This window comes from Triturus cristatus, chromosome 4_1, assembly GCF_964204655.1.
Source record: "Triturus cristatus chromosome 4_1, aTriCri1.1, whole genome shotgun sequence".
NCBI lineage: Eukaryota > Metazoa > Chordata > Amphibia > Caudata > Salamandridae > Triturus > Triturus cristatus.
The window spans coordinates 952544747-952571545 of NC_140585.1; the positions used below are offsets into that span (position 1 = coordinate 952544747).

Below are 26799 nucleotides of genomic sequence, written 5' to 3' on the forward strand. Positions count from 1 at the left end.
GCAATCGCCACAAGAAACACCACCTTGAGTGTTAAAAACTTCAACCCCACCGACTCCAAAGGCTCGAAGGGAGCCAACTGTAAGGAGCGCAAAACCAAAGGCAGGTCCCAAGGTGGAGGACACATGATAGGACGGGGGCATTGGAAAGAGAGAGACTTAAAAAGTCTAGCAACCAATGGCGAAACAGAAACCAAAGGGAGGACATGGAATGCCCGAATCGCAGCCCACTGAGCCCGAAGAGTCGAAATGGCTAAGCCCAGCACAAATCCATCATTCAAAAAATCCGAAATGCGAGCCGGGTCCAAAGAAGCCACCGACAGATCGTGACACAGACACCAAGAAACAAAATTATCCCAGTGCTTCGCATAGGATTTAAGAGTAGAAGGTCTCCTGGATTGCTGAATGACCCCAGCCACAGCCAATGAACAGCCATTTCGCATCAACGAATCCCTCTCAAGAGCCAGGCCCGCAGACCCAAGGAACGGAACACAGACAGAGGAAGAAGAGGACCCATCAGAGGATAAGGAATGAATGGCAAGGCCCACCCCGGAGACACAGCCAATTCCAATAGCAGGGGATACCAAGGTCGACGCATCCAACCCGGAGCAATCAGTAGCACAAACGACCCCTCCCTCTTGATCTTCTGCAAAACCGCCGGAATCAGGGGAACAGGGGGAAAGGCATACAATAGACCCGTCGGCCAAGGGAACGACAGGGCATCCACCCTCCATGCATCCCGGCAAGGCATAATCGTGCAAAAGCAACTTATCTTGTAATTGTCCTGGGAAGCAAAGAGGTCGACAATCGGATATCCAAACATCCTCCGCAACCTCCTGAACATCACATGCGTCAGGGACAAAGACCCCATGGAAGGAAACACCCGGCTCAGACAATCCGCCACAGTGTTCTCCGCGCCAGGTAGGTAAATGGCAGAGAGGGACTCCAGATGTACCTCCGCCCAACAACATATCCGACGGCTGAGGCAACTGAGGGATCGAACCTTGCACCCCCCTTGATGGTTCAAATAAGACATCACAACCTGATTGTCCGTTCGGACCTGTACATGGTGACCCTGAACCAGATCCGAGAAATCCAACAGACCCAGAAGTACGGCCTTCAGCTCCTTGTAGTTGGAGGAACATGACAACACCGACTGAGGCCAAACTCCCTGAGTTGTCGAATCCCCCAGAGTAGCACCCCACCCCAGCAGGCTGGCATCGGTAGTGACCACGCGGGTGGGAACAATCAGAAAGGGGCTGCCCCTGGACAGATGACTTTCGTCCAACCACCAACTGAGGACCACCCGAACATCTTCTGACATAGGAATCAAAACACTCATATCTAGGGAACAGGGGTCCCAATGCGACAAAACGTGTGACACCACCGGGTACATGTGGAGGCGAGCCCACGGCACCGTCAACAATGATGCCGACATTAGACCCTGAACCCTCAACCAAAGGCTCACAGGATGAGAATGCCCCAACAACAGGGCACGAACTGCAGACACCAGGGACAGAATCCTGGGAGGGGGCAGGAACACCATTCCCAATTGAGTCCTGAACAGAGCCCCAATGAAAGTCAATTCCTGTGCAGGAACCAGGGAGGACTTCGGTATATTCACTAGGAACCCATGATGCTCCAGGACATGGCACACTCTCTGGACATGCAACTCCACCTTAGGAAGAGAAGAAGCAGAAATTAAAATGTCGTCCAGATAAGGAAAAACACTAATGCCCTCCCCATGCAAATGGCCAATAAGAGGAGCCAGAACCTTAGTAAAGACCCTGGGAGCAGAGCATAGCCCAAAGGGCAGTACCTGGAATTGAAAATGACGACCCATCACGCAAAACCGGAGAAACCTCTGAGAGTCTGGATGAACAGGGACATGCAGATAAGCCTCTCTCAAGTCTATTGACGCAAGGAAGTCGCTCTGAGATATCAGAGGAAGGATCAACTGAAGGGAAACCATTTTGAACTTCTGGTGAGGGATGTAAGCATTCAACCACTTCAGGTCCATCACTGGTTGAAGATCCCCAGTGCGTTTCGACACCAGGAATAGGATGGAATACACACCCAACCCCAATTGATCGACGGGAACAGGAATCACCGCACTTTTGACCACCAGGGATTCAATGCCTTCCAATAGCGTCAATCTCCTTACAGGGTCTCTGGGACAAGGAGTGGCCTTGAAACAGTCTGGGGGAGTCTGGATAAATCCAATACGCAATCCCTCTGAAATCACCTGCAGCACCCATTTGTCCGATACAGTCACCCTCCAAGAATCCAGGAAGGAACTGAGGCGACCCCCAACCGGACCCAAACCAGGAGCGATCCAGTCATGACTTTGGCGCAGGATTGGAGGAGGAAGAAGAACCGGGTTTTACCAAAGGAAGGAGCACCCCGGCCACGCCCCCTTCCACGAAAGGGCTGACCAGCCCGACCTCTCCTAGAAGGGCCAAAGGCCTGCTGAGAACCAAACGAACGGAAGTGACTCGCCCTCTCAGGAGCCAGGAGTTTACGGTCCTCCGCCGTTTTCTTTACCATGTCATCCAGAGGTGACCCAAAAAGTTTAACCCCAGAAAAAGGAATCTTCATCAGGAGATTTTTCTGCGCAGCATCAGCCTTCCAGGAACAAAGCCACAACTGGTGTCTCGCAGCCACCGAAGACCCAGCCACAGAAGCTGCCGCTCCCAAAGAGTCAAAGGACACATCTGAAAGCAGCCGAACCTGTTGTTCCATCAAAGCTAGGGTAGAAGAAACATCCTCCCCCTGGTCCAACAATTCTGACAGAGACTGGAAATCCTTAAGCAAGGATTGTATAGTGTAAGAAGCATAGGCAGCAGCCCTGATAGAAAAATTTGCAGCCGCAAAAGTGCGCTTCACCGCACCATCCACTTTACGGTCAACCGGGTCAGCAGGAGAAGAATCTTCCGAAACCACAGTCCCATGAGACGACATGCTGGCCAACAAGGAATCAACCTTTACCGAGGAAGGGAATTTCACCGCAAAATCCTGCAGCGGGTACCTTTTATTCAAAAAGCGTGGAAAGGAACCTTTGTCCACATCCTTCCATTCATTCTCCAAGACCCTCAAGACAGAAGAGTGTAGAGGCAAAGAATCAGGTTCAGGACGCTGATATTGCGCAAATAGATCGCTCTCCAGAGGAACAACAGAAGCAGGAAATGCCAAGTTATCGCGAATGTGACCCAGCACCTCCTTCAGGTCGGCACCCTGCACAAAACGGCCCCTGACATCAACCTCCTCCTCATTCTCAGAATCAGCAGCGCCATCAATCTTAGCCTGCTTCGCAGGAGGAACAGGCACCTGCCCCTGTAAGGCAGCAGCCACAGCAGAATTAATCATCTGCTGTAATAATTCCATAGATGGCATCTGTATACCAGAACCAGAAGCCACCACCAAGGGATCAGGAGCAGACTCAGCCACAGAACCACTCTCCATCATATTCATACACAAGTGGACAAATGAATTGAAACACAGGCAAGGAATAAGACAACACGCCTGGTATAAAAGGCCCCGGGATTGCTAGGCAACCCTACAAGCCAGTTCATGCAAGCCGACAAATCAACATAAATGCCGGAAGAAACAGCCGCGCGCATGCCCTTAGACAGCGGATGTACTACAGAGACTGTCTCGTGAGGTCGGAGACAGACCGAACACCGTCCCACCACATCAAAGAACGTGCACTGAACCTGCATCCGAAACAAAAGCGGACGGGAATTTCCCGCCCCCACAGCAAGCACAAGCGGCCCCGTCAGTAGGTAAGAATGCTACCGGGAGCCTCCGGCCCCCAGATCAAACGCATCCGGCCGCGCTACGTCCGCTTAGCAGGACGCGCGGCCGGTAAATGAAACAAACCACCGACAACAGTCATGAGGCTGAATCCAGAGTCACAACATGACTCTCTTCCATAACCGAAACGAACGCCACTAAAGTCCGCTGAAGCAGGACCAGAGGCGCGAAGGTAGTAGCAGGAGGCAAAAAATTATTTTAAAAAGAAACAAACCACCGACAACAGTGAAAAACACACTACTACCCCCAAACTAGATACCCTAGGGCATAACGGGTCCGCTCAAGCAGGATCCCAGCCCCACTCACCTGACCATCAGGCAACACAGCACTCGGAGAAGTGCAGAAAAAAAGAACAGATCGGGCTGGCTGGTTTGTATCCCTTTATGGGATTGGCTGAAGCCACTGGGGGCCATGTTGGAGGAGGGAGGGGAGACTAGAGCGCTGCTCTTTTATTTTACTTGGAGTTTTGTGTGGAGCCGGAGGCTCATTTGTATTACTGTGGCGAGGAAGACTGGACGAGGAGGTAATGGAACTGGAGATCCTTGTGTGATCTTGAGCACCATAGAGCTGTCGCTCGGTTGCCCCCAGGCCTCGCGCTTTGTTCCAAGGGTGGTTCGTTGTTTAGTGTATACCTAGACTGGAGGTGTGACGCTCTCATGTTAATCCTCTGGTGTGAGGCCTGCTATGGGTAACTGCAGACCTTTCAGTACCTCCAGAGAGCAGACATCTGTGAGCACAGAAGGGGCCTCTCTTCGGCCTTCCCGCTTGTCCTGCCTAATGTTGAATACACACTGGGCCGGCGGGCGTGGTGTCTGGCGTGCCGGCGCACGGTTTGAGGACTTAGCTGGCAAAGCAGCAGGCTGGCTACTCTTGCGAGGCGTGTCCTAGGACACGGCATGAGGAGAGAGGCACAAGCGAGGTGGTTGCATACACAGCAGCCCTATGAGTGCTACACATGCCTCACTGTGACACCACTGAGGAAAGTATACCTCAGGCCTAATAAATGTACGCAGACAAGTGACACAGCACAGTGAAAGCACGATAAGGAATCTTTTTAATACCAAATATTTAACATATGCGCTTAGAACACTATTCACGCTACACAGCCATCAAGGCACTGGACAGTAAAACATATACAAAGTATTGCACGTAGTTCCAAGGGGCCCCAGTGCGTACACATACTTAAAATTACCCAACAAGAATAATAAACAAATTCACATGAAACTAATCTTTAAAGACAGACAGAGCAAGCTTGTTAGAATACTCGTGATGCTGTATAGCACATTACTACCACTAGTGTGAGACGAGGCGTTTCATCTGCTGTGGGTGTAGGAGTGAAGGGCATTTTTACTCTCCTCCCTAGCACTCTGGCCATTCTGCTGACCACGACGGTACCGTAGCATGTTGCTGTACCAGAGAGTAGAGCCGAGAGCTGCCGTACTTCTGTGCCAACACAACAGATGGTCTGGGCGGGGAGTGTCCTCAAAAGGAGACACGCAAGCAGCTTGCTTGCTCCCGCGGCAATTCTCCATGGGAGGGAACTTGTGAGAAAAGGTAGGACATGCACCCACCACTAGCCATTTGCAGACTACAATTTTCAAATGACTCACACAAAAACCAATCCAAAGCATGGGAGGAGTCGGACCCCACGAAGTACAAACAACAGATCGCCTAACAGCGCAAGCGCTGTCCAGGCTTGACCTAAAAAAACATTGCCCAGGGCAGGTATTCTGCCTCTTTCTTTGCGTCTGCTAGGAAGGAAGGGCACCAAATAAGGTGTCCGGAAAAGCGCATGGAGAAACCCCATGCACCATCCTACCAAACACACTAATGTGAGGTCCCCGATAATGGGTACCAAAGTGCCAGAAACATATGGAGGGATGCCTGCAGGACATACAGACAAAGTACCCTGGAGGACAGGGAGCAAGGCACTCGCACATGAGAAGCAGAATACTTCAACTGAACGTGGGTAGAAAAAAACAAGAGAACACCTTGCATTGACAGGCGTGAAAGCCAATAGGGCCATAAAACAAAATGTTCTCCAACAACGGGGACCAGAAGTGGTAATTGACAAGTCAGGAAGCAATAAAAAATACCTGCAGCAGCACCTCACTGGGTGCCACTCATAGGTGAAGTGTGAAAGAAAAAAACCAATGGCCCATTCCAAAACGGCTCACATAGAAAAGAAAACAAGCATTTACAATGCAATGGTCTCGGCATTGGTAAAGTTAGAGCTATTGCTCATGACATTATTTTTGTTTATGTTTTTGTTTTTAAAACATTTAAAGAAACGGCATTGTCATGAGCAATGCCAATAGCTCTAACTTTAACAATGCCGAGACCGTTGCATTGTAAATGCTTGTATCATAGTAGGTTTGGGCTTAAACAGCCCAGTCAGCAAAGGACAGTGCGATAAAAATCCAGAGCTTGTTTATGATGCCGCACGTTTGGTAGGGGTTACATACCTGTTTACCGACGGAAATAAGACGGGGTTACTCACATTTTCCTTTTAAATAAAATGGATTAAACAATACAGAACATGTGCAGGTCACTGCAGAGAAGCATGAGATTCCACTTACTGAGGCCGGCATCGAGGACCTAGGTTGCGCACAGGTCCGTGGTGGTCACCCGGCAGAGCAGCCCCATGTCACCCCTAGATTCTGCCCGGGCCGCCCTCTGGGATAGAGTGAACCCAGAGACTCGAAGCACCATCCTGGGCGGTCGCTAAGGACTCTTTGCAGGTGTAACCAAGGGACGGCGAGCCTTAGGAGCCAAATTACACAAAACGGGTGACGTATAAGAAGGACTCAAATAAAGCATCCGACCTGATGGAGACCGCGGCCATCTTGGAATGGGAAAGCTCTCCGATGAAAGGAGGGCGAGGAGATACGAGTAAAGGCTTAGAGGCGTTGATACATTTTACGTTCCTTTGTTTAATTGACTTCATGAAATGTAGAATTACGGATAAAATGTTTCAATGATGTGGCGGAGTCAATTAAGAAGGCCATGGCCGGGGGCCCATAGCTGCAAAGTTCAGACAAGCATGTGTGCTTTTGTGTGACATTTCCGTGGTTTCAAAGCTTTTCCTTAATATCTCGTGCCGAGTTAAAATATGACTCATGAGGTCTTGGGCCATCCCACAATATCCGACACTGCGCGTATTAAGTATGCCTGTAACTTGATGGGGGAGAGGGCCAGAGGTGCGGCGTCTGTGACAGGAAAGTGATGCCTCCTTTAACAAAGAAAAACAAGGAGATCAGGTGAGGGAGCAACGCCGGGACACCACCGCCTTTCTCCGAGGCAGAGTAGAAATGCCTCGGAGAAAGGGAGCGTCCTTTTCGGATTCGGGGGCGTGTTTTGCTGTTGTCTCCTCCCTGAGACTTTTCGCAAAAAACACGCCCCCCGATCCGAAAAGGACGGGGCATTATTGGAGTGACGGGACCTCTTCTCCAATGGCTGGCCAGCATTTACTAGGCCAGCCAATGGAGAACAGGGGAGAAGAGGGGCGGGTTCAAGCCCCTCTTCTCCCAAGTGATTATCTCTCGCGAGCGAGACTGCGCAAGCGCAGCCATCGCTAGCCGAGACCTAAAAACAGGTGGCCATTCCATGTACAAGCTCAGTACCGGAGAAGAGGAGGAACGGACAGTATCACAAGCAGAGCTTAAGATTTCGATCCACCAGACTATCCCAAAAATGGCATAAAGCTTGAAAGTCAAACAGATGTTGACCATCCAAAGGCATATCCACCAAGGTGGAACAGAGCTACTGAAAGGGCCATGGCTTGCCTGACAGAATCTGTGGTATCCATGTGACAGCGAATAAGCTATTTAGCCGCCTGACTGTGAATGTGGTGTACCAGAGTAAGAGTGTCCTGGGTGTCATCAGGAACGGAGGGGAGAAGGTCCGAGACCGAATCCCACAACTTGTGAGAAAAACAGCCCAGAACACAAGCGATATTAAGGGACGGCAAAGCATCACTGGTGGCATAAAATATATATTGACCAAGAAAATCTAGACTTTTAGACTCCCTGTCTGGAGGAACATCAGGCAGGGCACTGATGTCTGAGGAGGTTGTAGTAGCCTAAACCACAAAGCTGGGTAGAGTAGCCTGTCGGAAGAGGCAGATCAGGTCTCCAAGGGCAGGACGGTGCCTATGAGCTATAGAACGGTCCATGGAAGCCTTTGAAATGGGTTTAGCCCAAGAGCCCAACAGAAAATCAAAGAGGGTCTCACTGAAAGGGAGCCCAGGCTCAGCCCCCATCTGGCCCTGATGAAGCAGCCCAAGTAGGGGATCAATGGCCACCTCTACAGAAGGGAGCTGCCAATCTAGAACCACAGCAACTCTCAGCAAAAACAGAGCTAGCCTCAGTAGCGAGGCTAGGAGGATAAAATAAGCCCAAGGATAGGGAATAGTCAAGACCACTAGCCTCCTCAAGGCCAGACACCGAATGAAACTCTGGAAGAGGCTGAGTAGTGTCACTCATGTCATCAAAGATATCACCAAAATACCGGTCTCCAGAGGGGATGATAGCAGAGGCCTCCTCGGAAGGAGGATGAAGGTAGCACAGAAAAAACTGTTCTGCAGACGCAGCTTCCGACGTTGACCAGCGTAGAAGAGGTGACACCTGAGCGTCGGGGAGGAGAGACATAGTAGCAGCGATCGGTGCTGTAGATGCCAATTTCGGTTCCAGCAGATCCAACATTGCAGTCACAGGTGGGAACTCCAAAGGCTGTGCACTGGAGCCAATATGGATTTGATCACGGATCCAGAGAGCCTCACTGATACCGAGGGAGATCCGGCCAGCTTGCAGTCAGTCAAGACTTCTCTGGCCTCCTTGGGGCTGATACATGCACTAGAGGGAGGTGCAGACTCAAACACTGCATGAAGGGAGAGATAGTATTGCCTCATTTGATCCAGAGTTGCCCCTGCACCGGGGAATATAAGAAAGCACGGGGCAGACTCTCACTCCAACTCCGTAACCGGAGGAATAGGAGGTGTTACAGAGACACAGTGTGTATGCAGAAACGTCAGGGAAGACCACAACTCATCAAATCATCCCTTGAACAGGTTACTATTCATGGTCTCTTAATATTTGACATGTCAAATGCCGATTCAAAACAAGCATTGATGATGCTAATAGGTCTGTTTTATAATGGAATGTGGTACGGTAATGTAAAGCATTATCTGCAGATAGCATGGAAATGGATATGTATTTATGTGGAAGCAAAGAACTGTTAAATAATATTGGTGTAGTTCAAATGGTCAGGTGACATTTGCACTTGCAAGCCAGAACTAAACATCCATATAGGTTAAAGATTGTCCTCCTCCCATCTATGCTCCTGCCAGAGAAAAACATCATCAAATTATCTAGTTACGTAAAACACTGAAAGTTCAAGCCCAGGCAGCTGGATAAACAAATTGATCACAGCTGTGTGGAGGGCAAGCACTTTTTTGTGGAAGCACATAGCTTCTGTCTAATCAAAACATGCACTTCGGGCTACCAACATGTGGATGGAGCCAAATTCCCTCGCTAGTGATGCTCACATCATTTTCTGGTTACAGCTGCACTGTCAAGCCCAACTATAAAAATGTGAAAGGACTACCATCTCACATGAAACTATAAAAAAACATAGGGAATTTTTTAAAGTAAACAATATACTTAGTGACTTTCACTCAGTTTTTCGCTCAGGGTGTTTGGATCTAGAACTTCTACATTCACCAAAAGAAAGATGCACTATAGTAGTTTACATGCTACCAAAGTAGATTTCAAAATTCCAAACATGCCCCTAAAACTAGCGGTGTTCCTTAAGGATCCATATTAGCACCTTTACTATTCTACAAATAATATAGATCACCAGTCCCAGAAATTATGTCTTCTTGTCCAATCAAAATATATGAACAACTGACAAATCGGCACCTTAAACTTTACGACCCCAAAACTGAATGTCCAGTTCTTTCACTAAACACAAATGAGAACAGGCCAAACCCAATCCAACCAGATTGTTTCCAGACACAAATTGTACAAGTTCATATGGTTCATACTTAATCTTGAAGCACACATTACAGACCTGGCAAAAGGGGAATTTTTACATCATATATTACCTTATAATTGTAAGCCCTTATTACAATTTGAGGACATAAAACACGGTTAGAGTACGGCAATGGCCTTATCACAGGACTATCCAAACAGAGCCAGGCACATCTGAAACATGCCTCCATGCTGCTGCGCAACAAATCTAAATATAAGATTACACCGTTCTTCACTCCTTTAAAATGGTTCCTGCTTGAGGCAAGATGCACCTACAAAACCACCTGCTTAGCTTACAAGGCTCAATGCCTTTACACTCCTAAATACCTTTTAAATTATGTAACCATCTCCGTGGGCTATTGCATGGTTAGAAACAAAAGAAATATTTGCCTACAGTTCCGACTCCTCTTTGACCTTTTCGGAACAGGGGCCTGAGTTATCTGAAACAAATATCCATGAGACGAGTCAAACCTTTAAATCAATTAAAGTGCTCCCTGAAATGGTACTTTCTTGAAAATGTCCTCATCTAATGTTTTTCATATTGAAAATGTCTGTAAATATTGTGACGTACTCTAGCACTCCTAGTGGCCTTGGTCGCACTTCAGTCTCTGACAATGCCAGGTAACTCAGGTAGAATTAAGTGTTACCACTATTTATTTATTAAATTCACATCATTATATTAGTACAACGCTATCAAAGTGAGCGGATTGAGAGACGTTTGGCCATCCCTCAACTCATGTGAGTTGTCGGTTTGCAGGTCGAGCCTTGGCAGCACGCATGCACGGTTTGCAAGACATGCTGTAATCAATCTACGGAAGGAAATTGCGCCTCCTGCTTACCATTGGTCACTGCTGTGTTGGTCTTCTTTGGTGGCTCCTTATTGGTTGGCGCTCCGATACATCATTTTTGTTGTCTACTCAGGAGCGGCAGTCAACTACAGTTTCCTTACGCTGTAGCTGTTTATTTGTTGCTTTGGGTACTACTCCAATAAAGGAAAAATGTTAAAGCTTGCAAACATTGCACTGGAAGATGCAGGCTGTCAGTCGCTTCCTCGCTCTCTGCTCTTCTTTGCTCTCCAGCTCAGCTGGGACGCTGCCTTGTCCACCCCTCCTCCACCACCTTTACAAACTCACCACCTATCATTTAAATTTTTGCCAGAGCACCATGCTGCACTTTCACTTTTATAACGGTGGCACCCACCTTGCTTTTGTGCACTGCTGTAACTTTGTGTGCAGTGAACGCTTTCACTTACATAAAGGTGGCATGCGCGTTGCTTTTGTGCACTGCTGTAACTTTGTGTGCGGTGAACACTTTCACTTTTATAAAGGTGGCACTCAGCTGGCTTTTATGTATTGCTGTAACTTTGTGTGAGAGAAACATCAATCTGCGAAAGAGCGGAGTGGAGGAAGATGGAGTTTTGAATATGCCTGCATACTCGTGGCCCCAGAGCCTGAATGCTCCCTGCAAAAGGCTGGGCAATAAGAGAACGCAGGAGTCCCCGACTCGCACCACTTTCGACGATATTCACATCTCTCGGGGGCATTCCGCTTGCTTCTCCAACCCCGCTGCTCTCCTCCCGGCTGCCCAGCTGCCAGCATCCTCGCTGTCTCTCTGTGATATCAGTGAGTATTCTTTTTGCCTCCATCTACCCGTGCTGCCTTCAGATCATAGCTTAATCCCTAAGTGCTGAGTTGGCGTGTGGCAAGGTTCAACGTCTGCTTCAGTTGGTACGCAGGCACACCTACAAGGCACCATATAATAGAGGAACGGTGCTGCATGTAAACATTATTTTGAAAAATACTTCTAGTAAGCCTAGCCTTTTAATATGATATAAAAGGTGCATTTCTTCATTTATTTACTTTTGTATCAATTGTTACAGGCAATTAACATTCTCTGCCTAATCAGCCTAGTAATCCAAGGCTTTTTATGTGATATAAAAAGCCTGCCGTGGGGGGAAAGTATGTTTAAGTGTGGCCTAGCCGTTATACAACAGCTCTAATATAAACAATGCGCGTAAACATAACACCGGAGATCCTTCTGTTGGCATATGACATAAACCCGGGCCTTTTTATTACCTAAATGGATCCCATATTGTCATTATCATCATCACAAGCTTTATTTCGACATAAAAAGTCATAAAAGCAACATAGAACAAAGATAACATAGCCAATAAAATAAGTATAGGTAAAAGAAGATCCAATAATAAATAAACACTTGATCATCATCAAAAGTATTTCATCATTTTGTTTAAACACAGTGCAATACATGGGGAGACTTTTCATTTCATTTACTTGCGCTAGTTAGCAAGAATGAAAAAGAAATAAAATGCTTGTGCATGGTGATATTAGCAGGAATGCTATTGATGCTTAAAGGTCTTAGCTATTATCCGTGCAATTGAAGCTATATCTTTCTTGCAAGCGCTTTCCACCGTATCAGCCAAGCTTGCCCCAAGTACTTTGCTACACAACCGGATAAAAAAAGGCCTAGAATCTGACTTGAGAATACGGAGTGCAACATGGTGCTCCCGCGTACCAAGTTGCCTGCAAATTGGGCTCAGCCATTTTTTCCGTGATGTTTTGTTTGCCGGGCAGACAAACAGTAAGTGGGCAATACTTTCCACAGGGGCTTTGCAACTAGGGCAGTGTTTCCCGTTATTTACGGACCATTTTGCTATCACTTCACCCACTGGAAGGGAGCCATACCTAAAATGCATATAGAGCATTCTGTCTCTAGGTACTTTGATTAAATCGAGGTAAGGCTCATAGTATCTGCTTAGTTTATGGGAATAAAATTCAGTTGCCAATTTGCCCACATTGGGTCTACTGATCTCTCTCTGGTCCACCCATTCCCAGTACAGGCGTTTAAGAACATCTCTCGTTGGGGGCTCTTGACTAGCCCTACAGCCACAAAACCCAATTGTTGCCTATATTGTGCACACAGGGTGGCAATAAAATACCGCAATCTTTCTCACTGAGTTCACGGCATTAGGTTTGCTCATCAGCTCATGTATGGTCCACTCGCAATAAATCCAACAGATTTCATCATCTCTCCTATAGTCATGTCCTTTACGTTAAAAATGAATGTAAAACCGTTAAGGTAAACATGTTGCTCCTGCATACATTTAACTGCTTTACTTAATCCTGCATTCCCCATCACTGTTTACTTTTTCCAGGATGTTGTTTTTTCCAGCCAGGATATTACTCTAGTCTCCCCTCCCTCATAACCTATTTCCCATTTTCTGGTTCTCTAGTGTCGCAAGGTCATACGAATGGCAATAGCGCTATGCAAATATAATGACTCCACACAAAAAAATGAAATAAACATTGTCATTTTTGACACCAACAGCTCTAACTTTCACAAACGTGAGACCTATTGCATTGCAAATGCTTGTTTCAGGAGCAGTTACTTTAAAGCGCATTGCCATTTCTTGCAAATAAAGAGCTGAAACGTGGAGAAAAATCAGTTATCCTTGTTAGTCAAGCATAGAAGCCTGAATTAGAAACCTTGTCTCCCCGTTTTTAAAGTTGCCATCTAGGCTACTAGGTCACGCAAATTTTTCTAGAAGTTTCATTAAAAAAAGAGTGAACACAGTGTAAAAATAAGCATTTGTTTGAAATATATAATCTATGATCCTGATATATGCACAATAGAGAACTAGTGATAGAAGTCCGCTATGTGCTTTCTTTCTCAATGGAGAACTAAACAATACCCCAGGTCTACGAGACTTCATTTCACATTTGCGATACATACCAACTGCACGTGAAACTGCTTTATCATCTCCACTTGAAGATTAACTATCTCTCGATGGCATGATTCCCTGAACCAAAATGAGACACAAATCACAAAAACAAGTATTAAAATACATTGTCTAAAACTAGGCTAATGCATGCCTATCTAGTAATATATAGGAAGCGGCTGGGGACTAAATCGACTAATTCAAATGGGACTATTTCACGGTAAATGCATATGAAAGATATATCGAAATATTAACACTCTCTCAACCACTTTTTTCCAAGAAAAAAAAAAGGAGTAAAATTATTTGCAGAGGTCCTCATTTATGAAAAGTGACGCATCGCTGCGAGAAACAGCGGTGCGTCACTTTTCATTGCGCCCTTCTTGCGACACCAATGATGCATCATATTTACAGTACGACATGTCGCAAGGAGTTACAGATACGTCAGTATTTCTGACGTATCTGTAGGCGCAAAAATTACACATTGCTGGAGTGTGTCACAAAAGTGACGCAACTCCAGCAATGGGTAATTACACATGGGCAAGTCCGATGTTAAATGGGCCTGCATCAGTCTTACACCTGTCATTAGGCAGGCGTAAGATATTGACACATTTGTGTCCTAGAAGTGGCATCTTATACATTTCACTGCATCACTTTTACGACCTTTTCTTGCATCGGAATGCCCCGCCTGCATACATTATTCCTGGCGCAGGTATAATGTGGCGCAGGGGTTAACAAAGTGACGCATCTACCTAGATGCGTCACTTTGTAAATATGGCGCAATATGGCACATTTTTTACACCGCTGGTGCGTCACAAAAAGTGATGCACCGGCAGTGTAAAAGTGATGCAAGGGACCATAAATAAGCCCCAGAGATTTTAACAGTTTGAAATTAAGTAATCACTGAATTGCAAATACTATAAAAATAACAGATTTTTTTATGATGAAATACCAGAAACTATAGTGAAGCAAAAAAAACACCAACTTTGCACAAATTAATTTTCTTTGCAACCAATCTTTTGAACATTATTTGTGGCAACCTGTTCTTAATCCAATCATGAATCTGCAATCCAAATTGGAAAATACATGTCCTTTCACTTTCTGTAACAGAGAATGGCAAATTAAAGACAGCCTGTCAAAACTCCTTTAAGAGGGCCAGAGAGCAAGCAGGGGTAGTTACTAGGGCCAACCTTTTTCCTGCTTTCCCGAAGACGACCTACTAGTCCAAGTGCTATGCCAGCACTTGACTCTCGGTGGTAGGGCAGTCGAGCAGTCCAAGGCATTTCAGGGAGTCTTGTCAAATTCTGGCTTTTGTGAAAAAAGTAGTATTTCATTTAAACACCCAAAGCTTAAAAGCCATGCACTAAATAATATCCACAGACTCTTAAGGTTGCCGCACCAGTGTCATACTGGGTGGTATATCCCTTCTAGAGGGGCTGGTTATTCCCCATTCAATAATGGAGGTGACTAAGATTTAAGATATGTTCCATGTTCTTTCCCACACAACAAAGTCTGAGTTTGGCCTTAACAGTAAACTTCAGGGATGGGATAGTTGTAATACTGTGCCATACACTTATTGTTGCTGATAATGCATGTACACTGTACGATGACCTCAATGTATCACAACATCGTGTATTACTGGAATATGTGGCCATTGCCGGGTTGGAAATTTAATAAAATCTGTTTTAAAAAAAACTGTAAACTTCAGCAGCATTACCCGCTTAGCTAGCATAAGTCTCTGGCAGGCCTCTAGGGTAGATACCTCATGGCTGATTCACCAAGTGGGAACCTCTTTGCATGGTATTTCGGGACAATGGGCCTGACTTCACAGTGGTCACCACCTGGCATACTGAGGTCGCAAACTTCACACAGCAAGGGTGACGGCCCTAATTGTATGATGGACCCACCTGACATATGTGGGTGACCGACTTCCACGAGATGGGGAGGATGGCCCGCATTCTTGAGATGGTCCTGACTGCACTGTACATCTTGCACTTATCTCACTGGGATCCTTCTCCTCCTCCTCCCCACGGCAGCCACGCTGAAGGCTGGTGCTCCACACTATGGGCATGTAGTCTTTAATTATTGGGTAATGGCCTTTCACCCAGCAGGGAATCAGCAAACCTTGGTCACTTGTCTTGGTTTCAGCAACTGGAAGTCTTGCTGATCTTTTCATGCTGGAGTACAGTGCTGTTGAACAACTTTGTAGTCCATATCCAGAGACAGATGTGATTTATTGTCTGGTCCATTTAAATTCGTGTTGGGGGTGTTGACTGCTTTGAATTGCACTCTCTGTCCTTTCCTTTGTCAAAGGGACAGTCTGCTACAGCAGGACCAGCTTCAGTTCTGATTAACCCATCACACAAGCCAAAGGAGTCTCAGGGATTCAAACCTGGCTCCATTGAAATATGCTTCCCGGGACACTGATAGTAAGGCCTGTTCACACAACTAATTATGGAAACTGGTTCAATGCCAGCACTAGCTCATGCCACTTAAGTACTGGTAAGTGCTTTTGATCTCTACCACTACTATGGTAGCGCTTGTGGCACCCCTTCTAGTCTATAAGAACTCATAACCATGAAACAGGCATAGGCCATGGTGCACATGAATGATTCATGTTTGCCCAGATCAATGGACTGCACTCAGGGCAAGGGTGCACTCCCATCACCATGCAGGAAACATTTCTGTCCCAAAGCAAAGTAGTCTGTGACAAGTTTGCACTCTGTCCCCGCAAGTAGGCCTTCTACGAGCTGTCTACTGCTCCAGAGCCATTGCAATGGTTTCACTGTACAGTCAAGCTAGACTGCATCTTTTTTTCTGTTTCAATGGTTCATCACATCCATTGGAGTTAGAATCAAAATGTTTGAGCGTTACCTGGAATTAACTTGCTTAAACACTTGGGGCGTGGCCTAGCACACATTGAGCCAAAACTCCTGGGCCTCCCAAACTAACCCCTGGGTATCTTGCGCTCAGACTGATAAAACACTCCCTTGATCCCCTTGATTTGATGGGGAACCCTAACAGCCCTGTGAGGACTGTGGTCCTCAGCACAAAACAAGTGACAGCAGCCCTGCCCCAAATGACCATCAGCAGGATCCAAGATGGTGCCCACATATCCAGACGGATCAGAGGAGGCCAGCCTGTCCCCGCTTTCTGAGTCAGAGACACACAGTCACAAGCAAGGTCTCTGCTGTTGCCATACAAGATCCTGGCATTGAGTGAGGAGGACGAGGAAGAACTAGGCCTAGTGATCACACTGCCGCTCTGTCATTAGGGTTGAGAAGTGCACACTGGGAGAGGAGCTGGCCATGGCAGAGTCATCCCATGCTGCACCTGAGTGAACTGAACGTGCTGGAGGAAGTGGGTCTTTGAAGGCAGGTGGTGGAGGAGAGAAGGAGCCTCTGGTGTTGGGGGTTGGACCCCTGCTGATACTCTTGATTCCATGGGCGCAGCACCTGGAGATAAGCACCTGCAATGGCTGGGCATGCTGATCCTCCTGGTTGAACGATCTCAAGCGGCACAAATGGTGATCATCTCTGAGTGGCCCTGGCAGCAATAACAAGCAAGCACCACAAGTGATTTAGAAGAGGGTAGCCAATGGCACAACATCTAACTTGACCTGTGGGAACAGCTACGAGGACCACAATACTCTGCAAGTTTGACATGGGGTTCTGACCAGGGAAGAGGCATTTACCCACTGAACAGGGACACCCAAGAAGAACCAAAGATGCTGATTGTGAAAGGTCCAACCAAACGCAGACATGGAGGCATACAGTTGAAGGCCTCCTTTATACTGGCCCTAAATAACCCTGACTGGGCAGTAGCGGTAACACAAGGCAGCACCAATGACACCCTTCCCAGGTACTTAGAAAATCTCTACAAGAGAGCTAGACAGCCTCCTGGTGTTGCATCTGTGGGCCAGGAAAAGAAACGGAGTCTGACTTGATGCTTTAAAGCTGGATAGAGAACATGGAGAGCTTGGCCTACCATACCAAAGCTGCACAGCTCTAACACACAGCAAGATGACACCAAATTGAATATCAGCTATGATGGAGTTTTTAGAGAAGGTTAATCTCTCAAAGTTTGTCAAAAATCACATGGCTGAGTTGGATTCAAATCACCATAGAGACGAGTTCATGTCTGCCATACGTGAACTATCCCCAAATAACACTCTGGGAGCAGACCAACTCCCATCTGTGTCTTTATCATGTATTCCCTGACCATGCTCCTGGACAGACTCCTAGAAATCTATGCAGACTCCTAGAAGTCTATACAGAAGCCTAGCAAAGAGGGAGACTACGAGAGACCATGAGAAAGGCTATTATATTCATGTCGCTCAAACCAGATAAGGACCCAACTGAGTCAGACACATATTGGCCGTTATCCAGGTTCAATGTGGATACCAACGTGTTGACCAAAACACTAGAAAACAGACTTCTATGAGTAATTAGGACCGCAGTACAGGAAGACAAGTGCATATTTATTCCGGGCTGCAGTACACTTATTAACATGAGACACCTTAACCTTGTAAGGCACGCAACAGTGGAGGCAAAAATGGAGAGCGCCCAAGTGGTGTATGATATTGAAAAGGCATTTGATACCCTCAGCTGGAAATATACACCTGAAGTCCTTGACAGAATGGACTTTGGACCGAACTACCTGGGTTAGGTTGAACAGTTATAACAGGAGCCCACTGCACAGTCAGACACATATTGGCCGTTATCCAGGTTCAATGTGGATACCAACGTGTTGACCAAAACACTAGAAAACAGACTTCTATGAGTAATTAGGACCGCAGTACAGGAAGACAAGTGCATATTTATTCCGGGCTGCAGTACACTTATTAACATGAGACACCTTAACCTTGTAAGGCACGCAACAGTGGAGGCAAAAATGGAGAGCGCCCAAGTGGTGTATGATATTGAAAAGGCATTTGATACCCTCAGCTGGGAATATACACCTGAAGTCCTTGACAGAATGGACTTTGGACCCAACTACCTGGGTTAGGTTGAACAGTTATAACAGGAGCCCACTGCACAAGTTTGATCAGGAGGCATGATATCGGAGAAATGGAATACAGAAAGGGGACCAGGCTGGTTGTCCCTTATCTGCTTTATTGTTTACCCTAGCAATTGTGGGGATCCAGCTAAGAGAAGCAATGCGGCCATGGGGAGTCAGATCAAGAGAGACACCACAAACAGCATCAATGTACTCTGATGATATGCCACTGAAGACCGACGTCAGGTCTCGGCCACCCTGCTCCTACAAGAATTAGACAACAAGAAAAAAAATGGTCCTGTATCCACTGGCAAGTCTGGCGGGAGATACCCTGGAGGTGCTCCTGACGACAGGTATACAATGACAGATGGGTATGATTTGCTATCGGGGGATCCAGGTGACGCATTTGGCAACAACAATATGACTATAACATGGGGAGGGTTCTAAAGGGTTTGAGGGCCTCAATTCAATTCTGAAACATGCTCACTCTCTCCATTATGGAAAAAATGGCATTCCCTAAAATGGTATGAAACCCCCCCTGCTTGTATACACCCCAAAACACCAGGTGCCCTCTAACAATTATAGCATACTTTTCCTATTGCGCCATAGTGCACCTTTAAATAAGTGTGCAGTGCACAAATAGGAAAAGTGCACCCTATTATGAAGAACGCGCTGCCCTCAGGCGTGAATTCATATTACACTGGGGGCAGCGCATTCAAGTGAAATTCAGAGAGGCTGTATCAAAGCCGTTCCATGTTTCACTGTGCAGGCTGCAACCAGTCTACACTTTTAAGAGGGTAGAGAGAGCACCTTGCAGGCGGGTGCAGCGAGTGACTGCACCCGCCTGCAAGAGGATGTCTTGAGAGTACATACGACCCACTTTAGTGGACTGCCATCAGGGGTCGCACTGGCAGTGCACCAGCGTTTTGTTGCATACTCTCAGTGTGCCTCCTGACAGCTTCTTTGACTTCGCGCCTGTACAAGTAGTACGGTGTGGGTGCAAAAACCAAGATATTCCCTCATTGGCAGGAGGCAATGCCTGCGAGCAAATGAGGGAACGCCGTCTCTCGATAATGCTGGTGCTACATGTGCACCAGCACTATCAACATTGCAGAAGGGGTCGCACAAGTGCCTGCGGCCCCTTCTGTAATGCCAAAGTACCCTGGGGGCACACAAAGCAGGCACACATACCCGGTCCACCACAGGACACTTTTTGTAATATGGCCCCTGATGCCTAACTCTTAGATCCACCTTAAGGGAACTAGACAGCCTGCTGATGTCACAGGTGTGGGCCGGGAAAAGAAACCAAGTCCGACTTGATACTTTAAAGCTTGATAGAGAACAGGGCGAGCTTGGCATGCAAAACCAAAGCTGCATAACTCTTATACATGGCAAACTGGTGTGCTGAACGTGAGAACAAGTAACAAATGCTACTTAGGGGCTCAGAAGATGAGGAAATGCTACCAATTTGCTTGATGAGGGAAGGGAGCCTTCCAGCTGACACCACACATCATACATCAGGTCGCAATTGTGTGGGAAACGGTGGTCAGAAGGGTTCTGGAGAGACCTCAGCTTTAGAGATCACTCTACATAAGTAAAGTACTGCTTTGTCAATAACTACTGGAGAGAGGACAGATGTCAAACAATGGGAGGTCTGTAGTCGGGGACAGATTCCTAACTTTTAAGGAGGCCAAGGAGACATTTGGGGTTGGGTCAGCCAGTTCCTTCAATTTGCTAAATTGACCAAAACATAAGCGGGATGTCCAGCAACTTCACTGCTACACAAGCGGCTTTCATGACAATCAAGATCTTGCTGGAAGTGTGACAACGTAACAGGCTCGTCTTGTGTATATATAAAGCTCTGAAAGCGAAGACACTGCAGGCCCTATTAAAACCAAGATAGGCCTGGGTGGTTACCCTGCAGGAATCCGACAGATGTAGAATGGGAGAAAATGGTGCGCATGTACAAGAAACTGCAAACAATGTGAGATTTGAACTAACACTTTTCAATTATTGACATCATACCTATTTGACTCCCTCCAGTCTACCTAAGATATTCTCTAATAAGTCTTGAAACTGGCAAAAATACAGAGGCAGAGAAGCGACATTCCTACATATGGGCTAGACATGTAGAATGCTATCTGATACTGTGGAGAGAAGTACAGAACTCTGAAGGACGACAAGCAATCAAGATAGAGGTGACAATAAGACATCGCCGGCTAGGTCTTATATCTAAACCAAAAATAAAGAAAATACAATATGAATTTGCAGTACTGGACCGCCTGGTGGTCAAGCACAGTGTAAGGACCCACAAGTAATGGGTCATCATTTGCCCTTCACTAGGAACCAAACACCCTATTGTAGAACTTGACTCTCTCAGGGTAGCAGAGCAGTGCAAGGCCTCCTCAAGGGAGGTGGTGTGGGCTAGTAATCACTATTTGCTGGCACACAATATTAACACTCAATAAATGATTGTCCAGTCTGTGATTTTGCTTTTCAACTCCCCCCCCCCCCCTCTCTCTCTCTCTACACAGAAATTTACAAATACACATAAGGCTGATAGAAATATCTTTTGATGACATTGCATAATCACCTCTGATCTCCTAAAGGGGTCAAGTTTCCCAAACCAGAGGTCAATTAAGCAGACTGACCTGGTCAAAGGTCCAAGAGCAACAAACCAACAGCCAAAAATCAGCATCTTAGGAGTAAATGCAATAATCAAATATAACCATGAATGAATGCACTTATTCCTGATAATAAAGCCTACGTACTTTGATTACGAGTGACTGTCAACATGATTATTTCAATAAAGCATTTACAAGAAAAATATGTATTTCACATGGGTCTCTGTGCAGTCTGTATATCTGAAGCATTCAAAACACAATTCTAAAAATAGCCCCTAGAGGGCATCACATTTTGTTCACCCCTAGAGGGCATAAGAATTTGATCACAACACATGTAACCATAGAGTTCGCCCTTTGAGGGTGCTGTACAACATGTATTCTTTTTCAGGACCTGTTTCGCCACTACTGGGCGCTGTGCAGCATGTACTCTTTGTAAACACCTTTAGGCCACCATAATTGCAGCCATAGACTTCGCCCCTAGAGGGAGCTGCACACCCAGCTGAAGAGCACATGATCCAGCCTTGGGAGTGACTGAAAATTCAGGTGCAATCCAAATGTAGTTTTTTTTTTGTCCGATACAACTTAAGGTTAGTACTCCTTAAATCCTTTGGGAGTGGTGGCCGCTCGCTTACCCAGACACGGGGAGCAGGAAGGTGCACCACCGATGTGGGGTGAGTGTGTCAGCACTCCTCGGTCTCCTGTGTCATTGTCGGGCCCATAGCTGGGATCCCAGGCTCGCCGCCTTTTACTTTTCTTCAGGGGAAGCTTGACAGTGCTCCCCTGTCACCATGGTCATCGGGGGCCCGTGTCAGGGTCCAAGGCCCCCCAATCAAGAACCTGGCCTAGGGGATGGGGTCCCCAGGCCCATGGAACACTTTGGAAGGGGTACCACGCATGCTCCTTCCCAGCATATACACTGGAGGACCTCTCCTTTGGCAAACCCCGGGCCCACACTGTGGGGTTTAGAACAGCTTGGAAGCAGAGCTCCACGTGCTCAGAGATCGCGCAGGGTGTCATAGGTCAAAATCGTATTCATGCTGATATCTGGGGTCCGTTGCTTTTGATTTTCCCACACAGGTGTTGCCGTAATTCGAAGTGCCACTGGTCTCTGCTGGCCAGAGGGAAGCAAAGCTGCATTCTAAGGCAGCCCTCCCAATAAGTGTAAAAGAGAGTGTCACTGCAGACAATACAGAAAACCACACAGACTTTCCCTATGAGTGAACACTAACATTATGAGTCCTGCCCAAGGTCAATATCCAATCCTGCAGAGTTCCCTCTGCACCAGGGTACCTATGTGCAGTTACCAGGCTGCACACGATAGGAGTCTCCCGTGCGCAGCCTCACACATGTAGCCAGCCAAGGGCCTTGCCCTTGCTGCATCACAGCGGCTTTATATTTAAAGGAAAATACTGGTGGTAAACACGCACAGTCCATTTACCATGAGCTTACCATGGGTGAATCACAGGTTATGAGGCTACACAATGAAAGGTCGAAAACGAGGTAATCAAGAAGTGAAAAATTCGGGTGGATTAGTTGAGCAAAACCTATTGTCTCACACACCGCATATCAATACATTGGCTATCTGCCGAAAGAACCACTAAGACTATCTGGGAAAAAGATATGAAGGAATGGACACCAGTTGAAGAATCCCCAATGAGAAATGTTAGGAAAGATGTAGGAGAGGCAAGTATTTGATACTCTAGGAAGAAATGATTAACAGATTGGCAGAACCCCCGATAGATAACTCCACAAGAAGAAGATTAAACCGGGATGCATATGGGCATTACTGTGTGGGGCAAGAACCGATTGGAAGATTTCTCAGGCAACCGAAAGCGAGTGACTGGACAGGAAGTGAGGCAAGCATCGGATTCGGGGGCAGGAGATCTGATATGATGGGATATGACCAAGGACCTGATATTAGGTGTGATGGTTACAAATACTCATGTGAAATGGAAAAAGTAATGAGCCCAGATTAAATGCATCAAACAAGAGAAGATGCACATCGATCCATGTGTGTGAGGTTATAGCTGTACGTAACTATGTGACAGATACAATTAAAATATTGTATACATTTTTTTATGAAATAACAATATAGCTTTCATTTTATGTATTCTCTTTGTCCAAGTATATATTTCTTGACAATCCATCAGGTCAGAATGAAGGAAAGATTTATTCTAGCCTAAAGCTTTTTAAGACTTTAATAAGAGTGTAAATATCATAAATAAGAATCTGAATGATTTTGTTAAGCCAGCACCATTCTGTAGTTTATTTCAAATATGAAGATAGTTCACATGTTTTTGTAAGGAGTAAAGGTTTTGTGACCTGTGGCTATAAATGAGAAAGCAAAGACACAGAAAAAAAGTATTGGATAGCTGCATACGTAAATGAACCTTAATTTGGAATTATTAGATGGATTCAGTAGTTTAGCATTCTAATTTGCAGGATATTAATCCAGAGCAATGACTATAGCAGACACATACAAAAATAGCTAAATATTTACACTCAGATCTTTTCACTGCATGAGCGTCAGTCTATGTCTCACTTTGTCTAGACTGATATGATCTGGCTGTCAAACCACAGAATGAAGATGATTGGCAGCATGCCAAAAACAGGTGAAAAAAGGTTGGAAGGATGCCCTGGCCTACCTCCCACTATACAAGCTGGAATCCACTTTTCAGTAATGTACTCCATGAGAGGATGGCTGAATGCCACAAACACCAGAGAGGCAAAGAGTGGTGTGTCCTTTGGAGGAATGAGGGGCTATGAATAAACTTAACTGATCTCACTATGATGAGTAACTTGTATCATCTGAACTAGTAACTGCAACCAAAGCTAAGAGGAACCTTACATTTCCCAGTAGAAATCCATTATTCGCACACAAATGAAGGAAAACATAAAGGGCTCAACAAACACTGGAAACTGAGGCACATAAGTGGATGAAAATGTGGATCTCCTTTAGAATAGGATGTGGGAGGCCATAAGGAAAATATAAAGCCATACCAAAGGGGATGATGGATGGAGCGTTTGAGCAAATCAAATACTCACCCCCAGTCAACTGATCTGGGTTTAATCCATCATCATTCTTTAGCTCACTCCACCACCCCAGTTCAGACATGGCCATATGCAAATCAGTCTTTCCCTGTGCCTCATGGGAACAGTCCAAGGAAAATATAATCAATAAACCTAGGGGGACAAAGTTAATGATGATTTCTCACACAGGTAGATGTAGAAGAGCAATATTTATTCACCACCAACCCAGACAGCACCAGAAGACCAACAGCCTGGAACATTCCTGGCTGATCATATTCCATGGGATTTGGATGTAGAATGTCCTAATGTACTTAAAGATACATCACCACATCTCTCTCTCTCCATGAAAACAAATATTAACAGCAACAGTACATTAATGCTTCAATAGATGAAATACTTTAAGAGTGGAGAGGACTCCGTGTTAGGCACTTGTCACTGCTGGACCAAATTAAACAAGATCTTCCTGCTTAGCTAATGTCTGCATCAATGCTAAGCACCCAAAACACTGAGGCCTTTTTATGAGTTTGAATGTCCCCCAGCAGGCGGTGCAACCCGTGGTGGGACCACCCACCAGATCAGGAGTTTTCTCATGGTCTGACGGGCGGTCTAATGACAGTCAGAGTGGCGGTCAGTCAGGCTCATTAAAAAGCCAAACAGACAGGCCATTGCTCTCAGAGCGTTGCCTGCACCTTCCTGCCCAGTGTGGCATACATGCCACACCGTGCATGAACTGGGGGTGCAGATTTAGAGGGGGGAACTACATGTTCCCCCCTGCATGCACACCCAGGCACAGAGGCACAAGGGGGCCCTGCAGGGTCTCCTTTGTTGCCTCACCACCACCTTTTTCATGGCGGTGTGACTTCCATGAAAAGGGTGGCAGTGAGGCAACTCAAAATATGCTTGGCGGTGCCATTGCAGCACCACCAGCATACTTTGGCCTCGAACCACTGCCAGACCACCGCTGGTTCCTTGATCCACAGTAGTAGCGGCAGTTCAGTGGCGGTCCAACCACCACATTTATAATACTGTGGGCGGTCCCACAGTGTGGCGGTAGTCGGACCGCCACCGCAACTGTGGTGGTTCCATGGACCGCCGTAATTGTAATAACGCCCTGAGTGTATTTTCCCTCTTAGTGCTAGTTGGGGGAACCATCTTATCTCCTCTCACTAACATTTTGTTTCTAGGGACAATTTGGCAGCTACCTTAAACTAGTATTGCATTTTTTTGTAGTGACTTTTCTTTTGGTAAACCTTCCATGACACATTTCAGAACAAACCATACATCTTCATCCTTTGTTAATGACTCCAGCTATTCTTACCCAATAAAACCTTTGTCACAGCACACATTAATTGCAGCAATGAAGTATTCTTCGTTTTCCTTATCGTCTGGAATGCTGTGTATAAATGGGGGGAACATATGACCTAGACAGATAATCTGCTCTAACATTTCTACCCCAAGCAACATGAAGTACCTCAAAATTGTACTGTAGTAATTTTGAGCACAGCCTCACAATACTGGGGGTGTGACCTTTGATCAGGCAACGATCTACAATATTTACAAGTGTTTTGTGGTCAGCCATGAGAGGGAACTTCCTCTCCAACGCAAAATACAAGTTTACAGCCCAACAATAAGCTAGTAAGTTTTATTTTGTTAAGTCCCCTTGAAATGAAACCTACAGTTCTTTCACCTTCACTGCTTTTTTGTTACATTATGGCACCTAAATCACTGTTACTTGCATCAACTGTGATTATGTATTCTTTGGTGGAATTGGCAGAGAATAATTCTTCTTTCAGTGCATTCAAAACAAATTCAAATTTTTCTATCCACTTAAATATCATATTTTTCTTAAATCAGCTTCTCAAATATTCTATTTTTGAAGCACAATTTTGACTACTCTTTAAATATAAATCACATACACCTAGATAAGAAGGCACTTGATCCTTGTCATTAGGTCTGGGTGCCTGTGTGATGGCTTCTACTAATACCGATTGTGGCTCCACCGCCTGTTGAGAAATGAGGTGTCCTAAATTATTTATAGATTTTTTGAGAACTCATATTTTTCATTATTAGCAACTATGCGTTCATGTATTGGAAACCTCTAGTCTCCTCAGAAGCATTCAATTCTTTATTTCGGCCGATTAGGCCATAAAAGATACAATCATGCAATATCAGTACAAAACATTCGATTGAAATAAAAACAATTAATATAGTCGATAAAGCCAGTGTACAGAAAATTACGAACACAGTAAACAAATGGAATTCATTAAACTGAGCAAACATTAATTAATTTAGACCTTATCTGCCACATAGCCGTTAAAAATTTTGCAACTGCAAAGACTATGTGGGGAGCAGTGCTCGTTTTCAATATTCTGAACGCGTGCAGATGACTCCTTGTGCCCAGGTTTCTGCATAGTGGAACTAGCCAGTATTTTCTTGGTCTATTATAAGCTGAGCAAAAAAACAGAATATGAGTTTCTTCCTCATCGCGAATGCAACAGCCTGGAAAGATTTTATCGTTCTTTTTCGACCAATTATGGGTAAAAGTTTTGATAGGCAGAGTCCCTAGCCTCCATTG

At 45.9% G+C, this 26799-nt stretch overlaps 1 protein-coding gene across 5 annotated transcripts in view; it reads right to left on the bottom strand.

The window, feature by feature from the left end:
* LOC146855888 (protein NEDD1-like) overlaps positions 1-26799 on the bottom strand; it is a 544173-nt gene that overhangs the window by 25286 nt on the left and 492088 nt on the right. For all 5 annotated transcript variants that reach the window (XM_085650677.1, XM_085650673.1, XM_085650675.1 and 2 more), the window contains one exon: positions 13590-13656. In XM_085650677.1, the coding sequence (XP_085506803.1) occupies positions 13590-13656 (67 nt within the window). The remainder of the gene's footprint in view (positions 1-13589; positions 13657-26799) is intronic.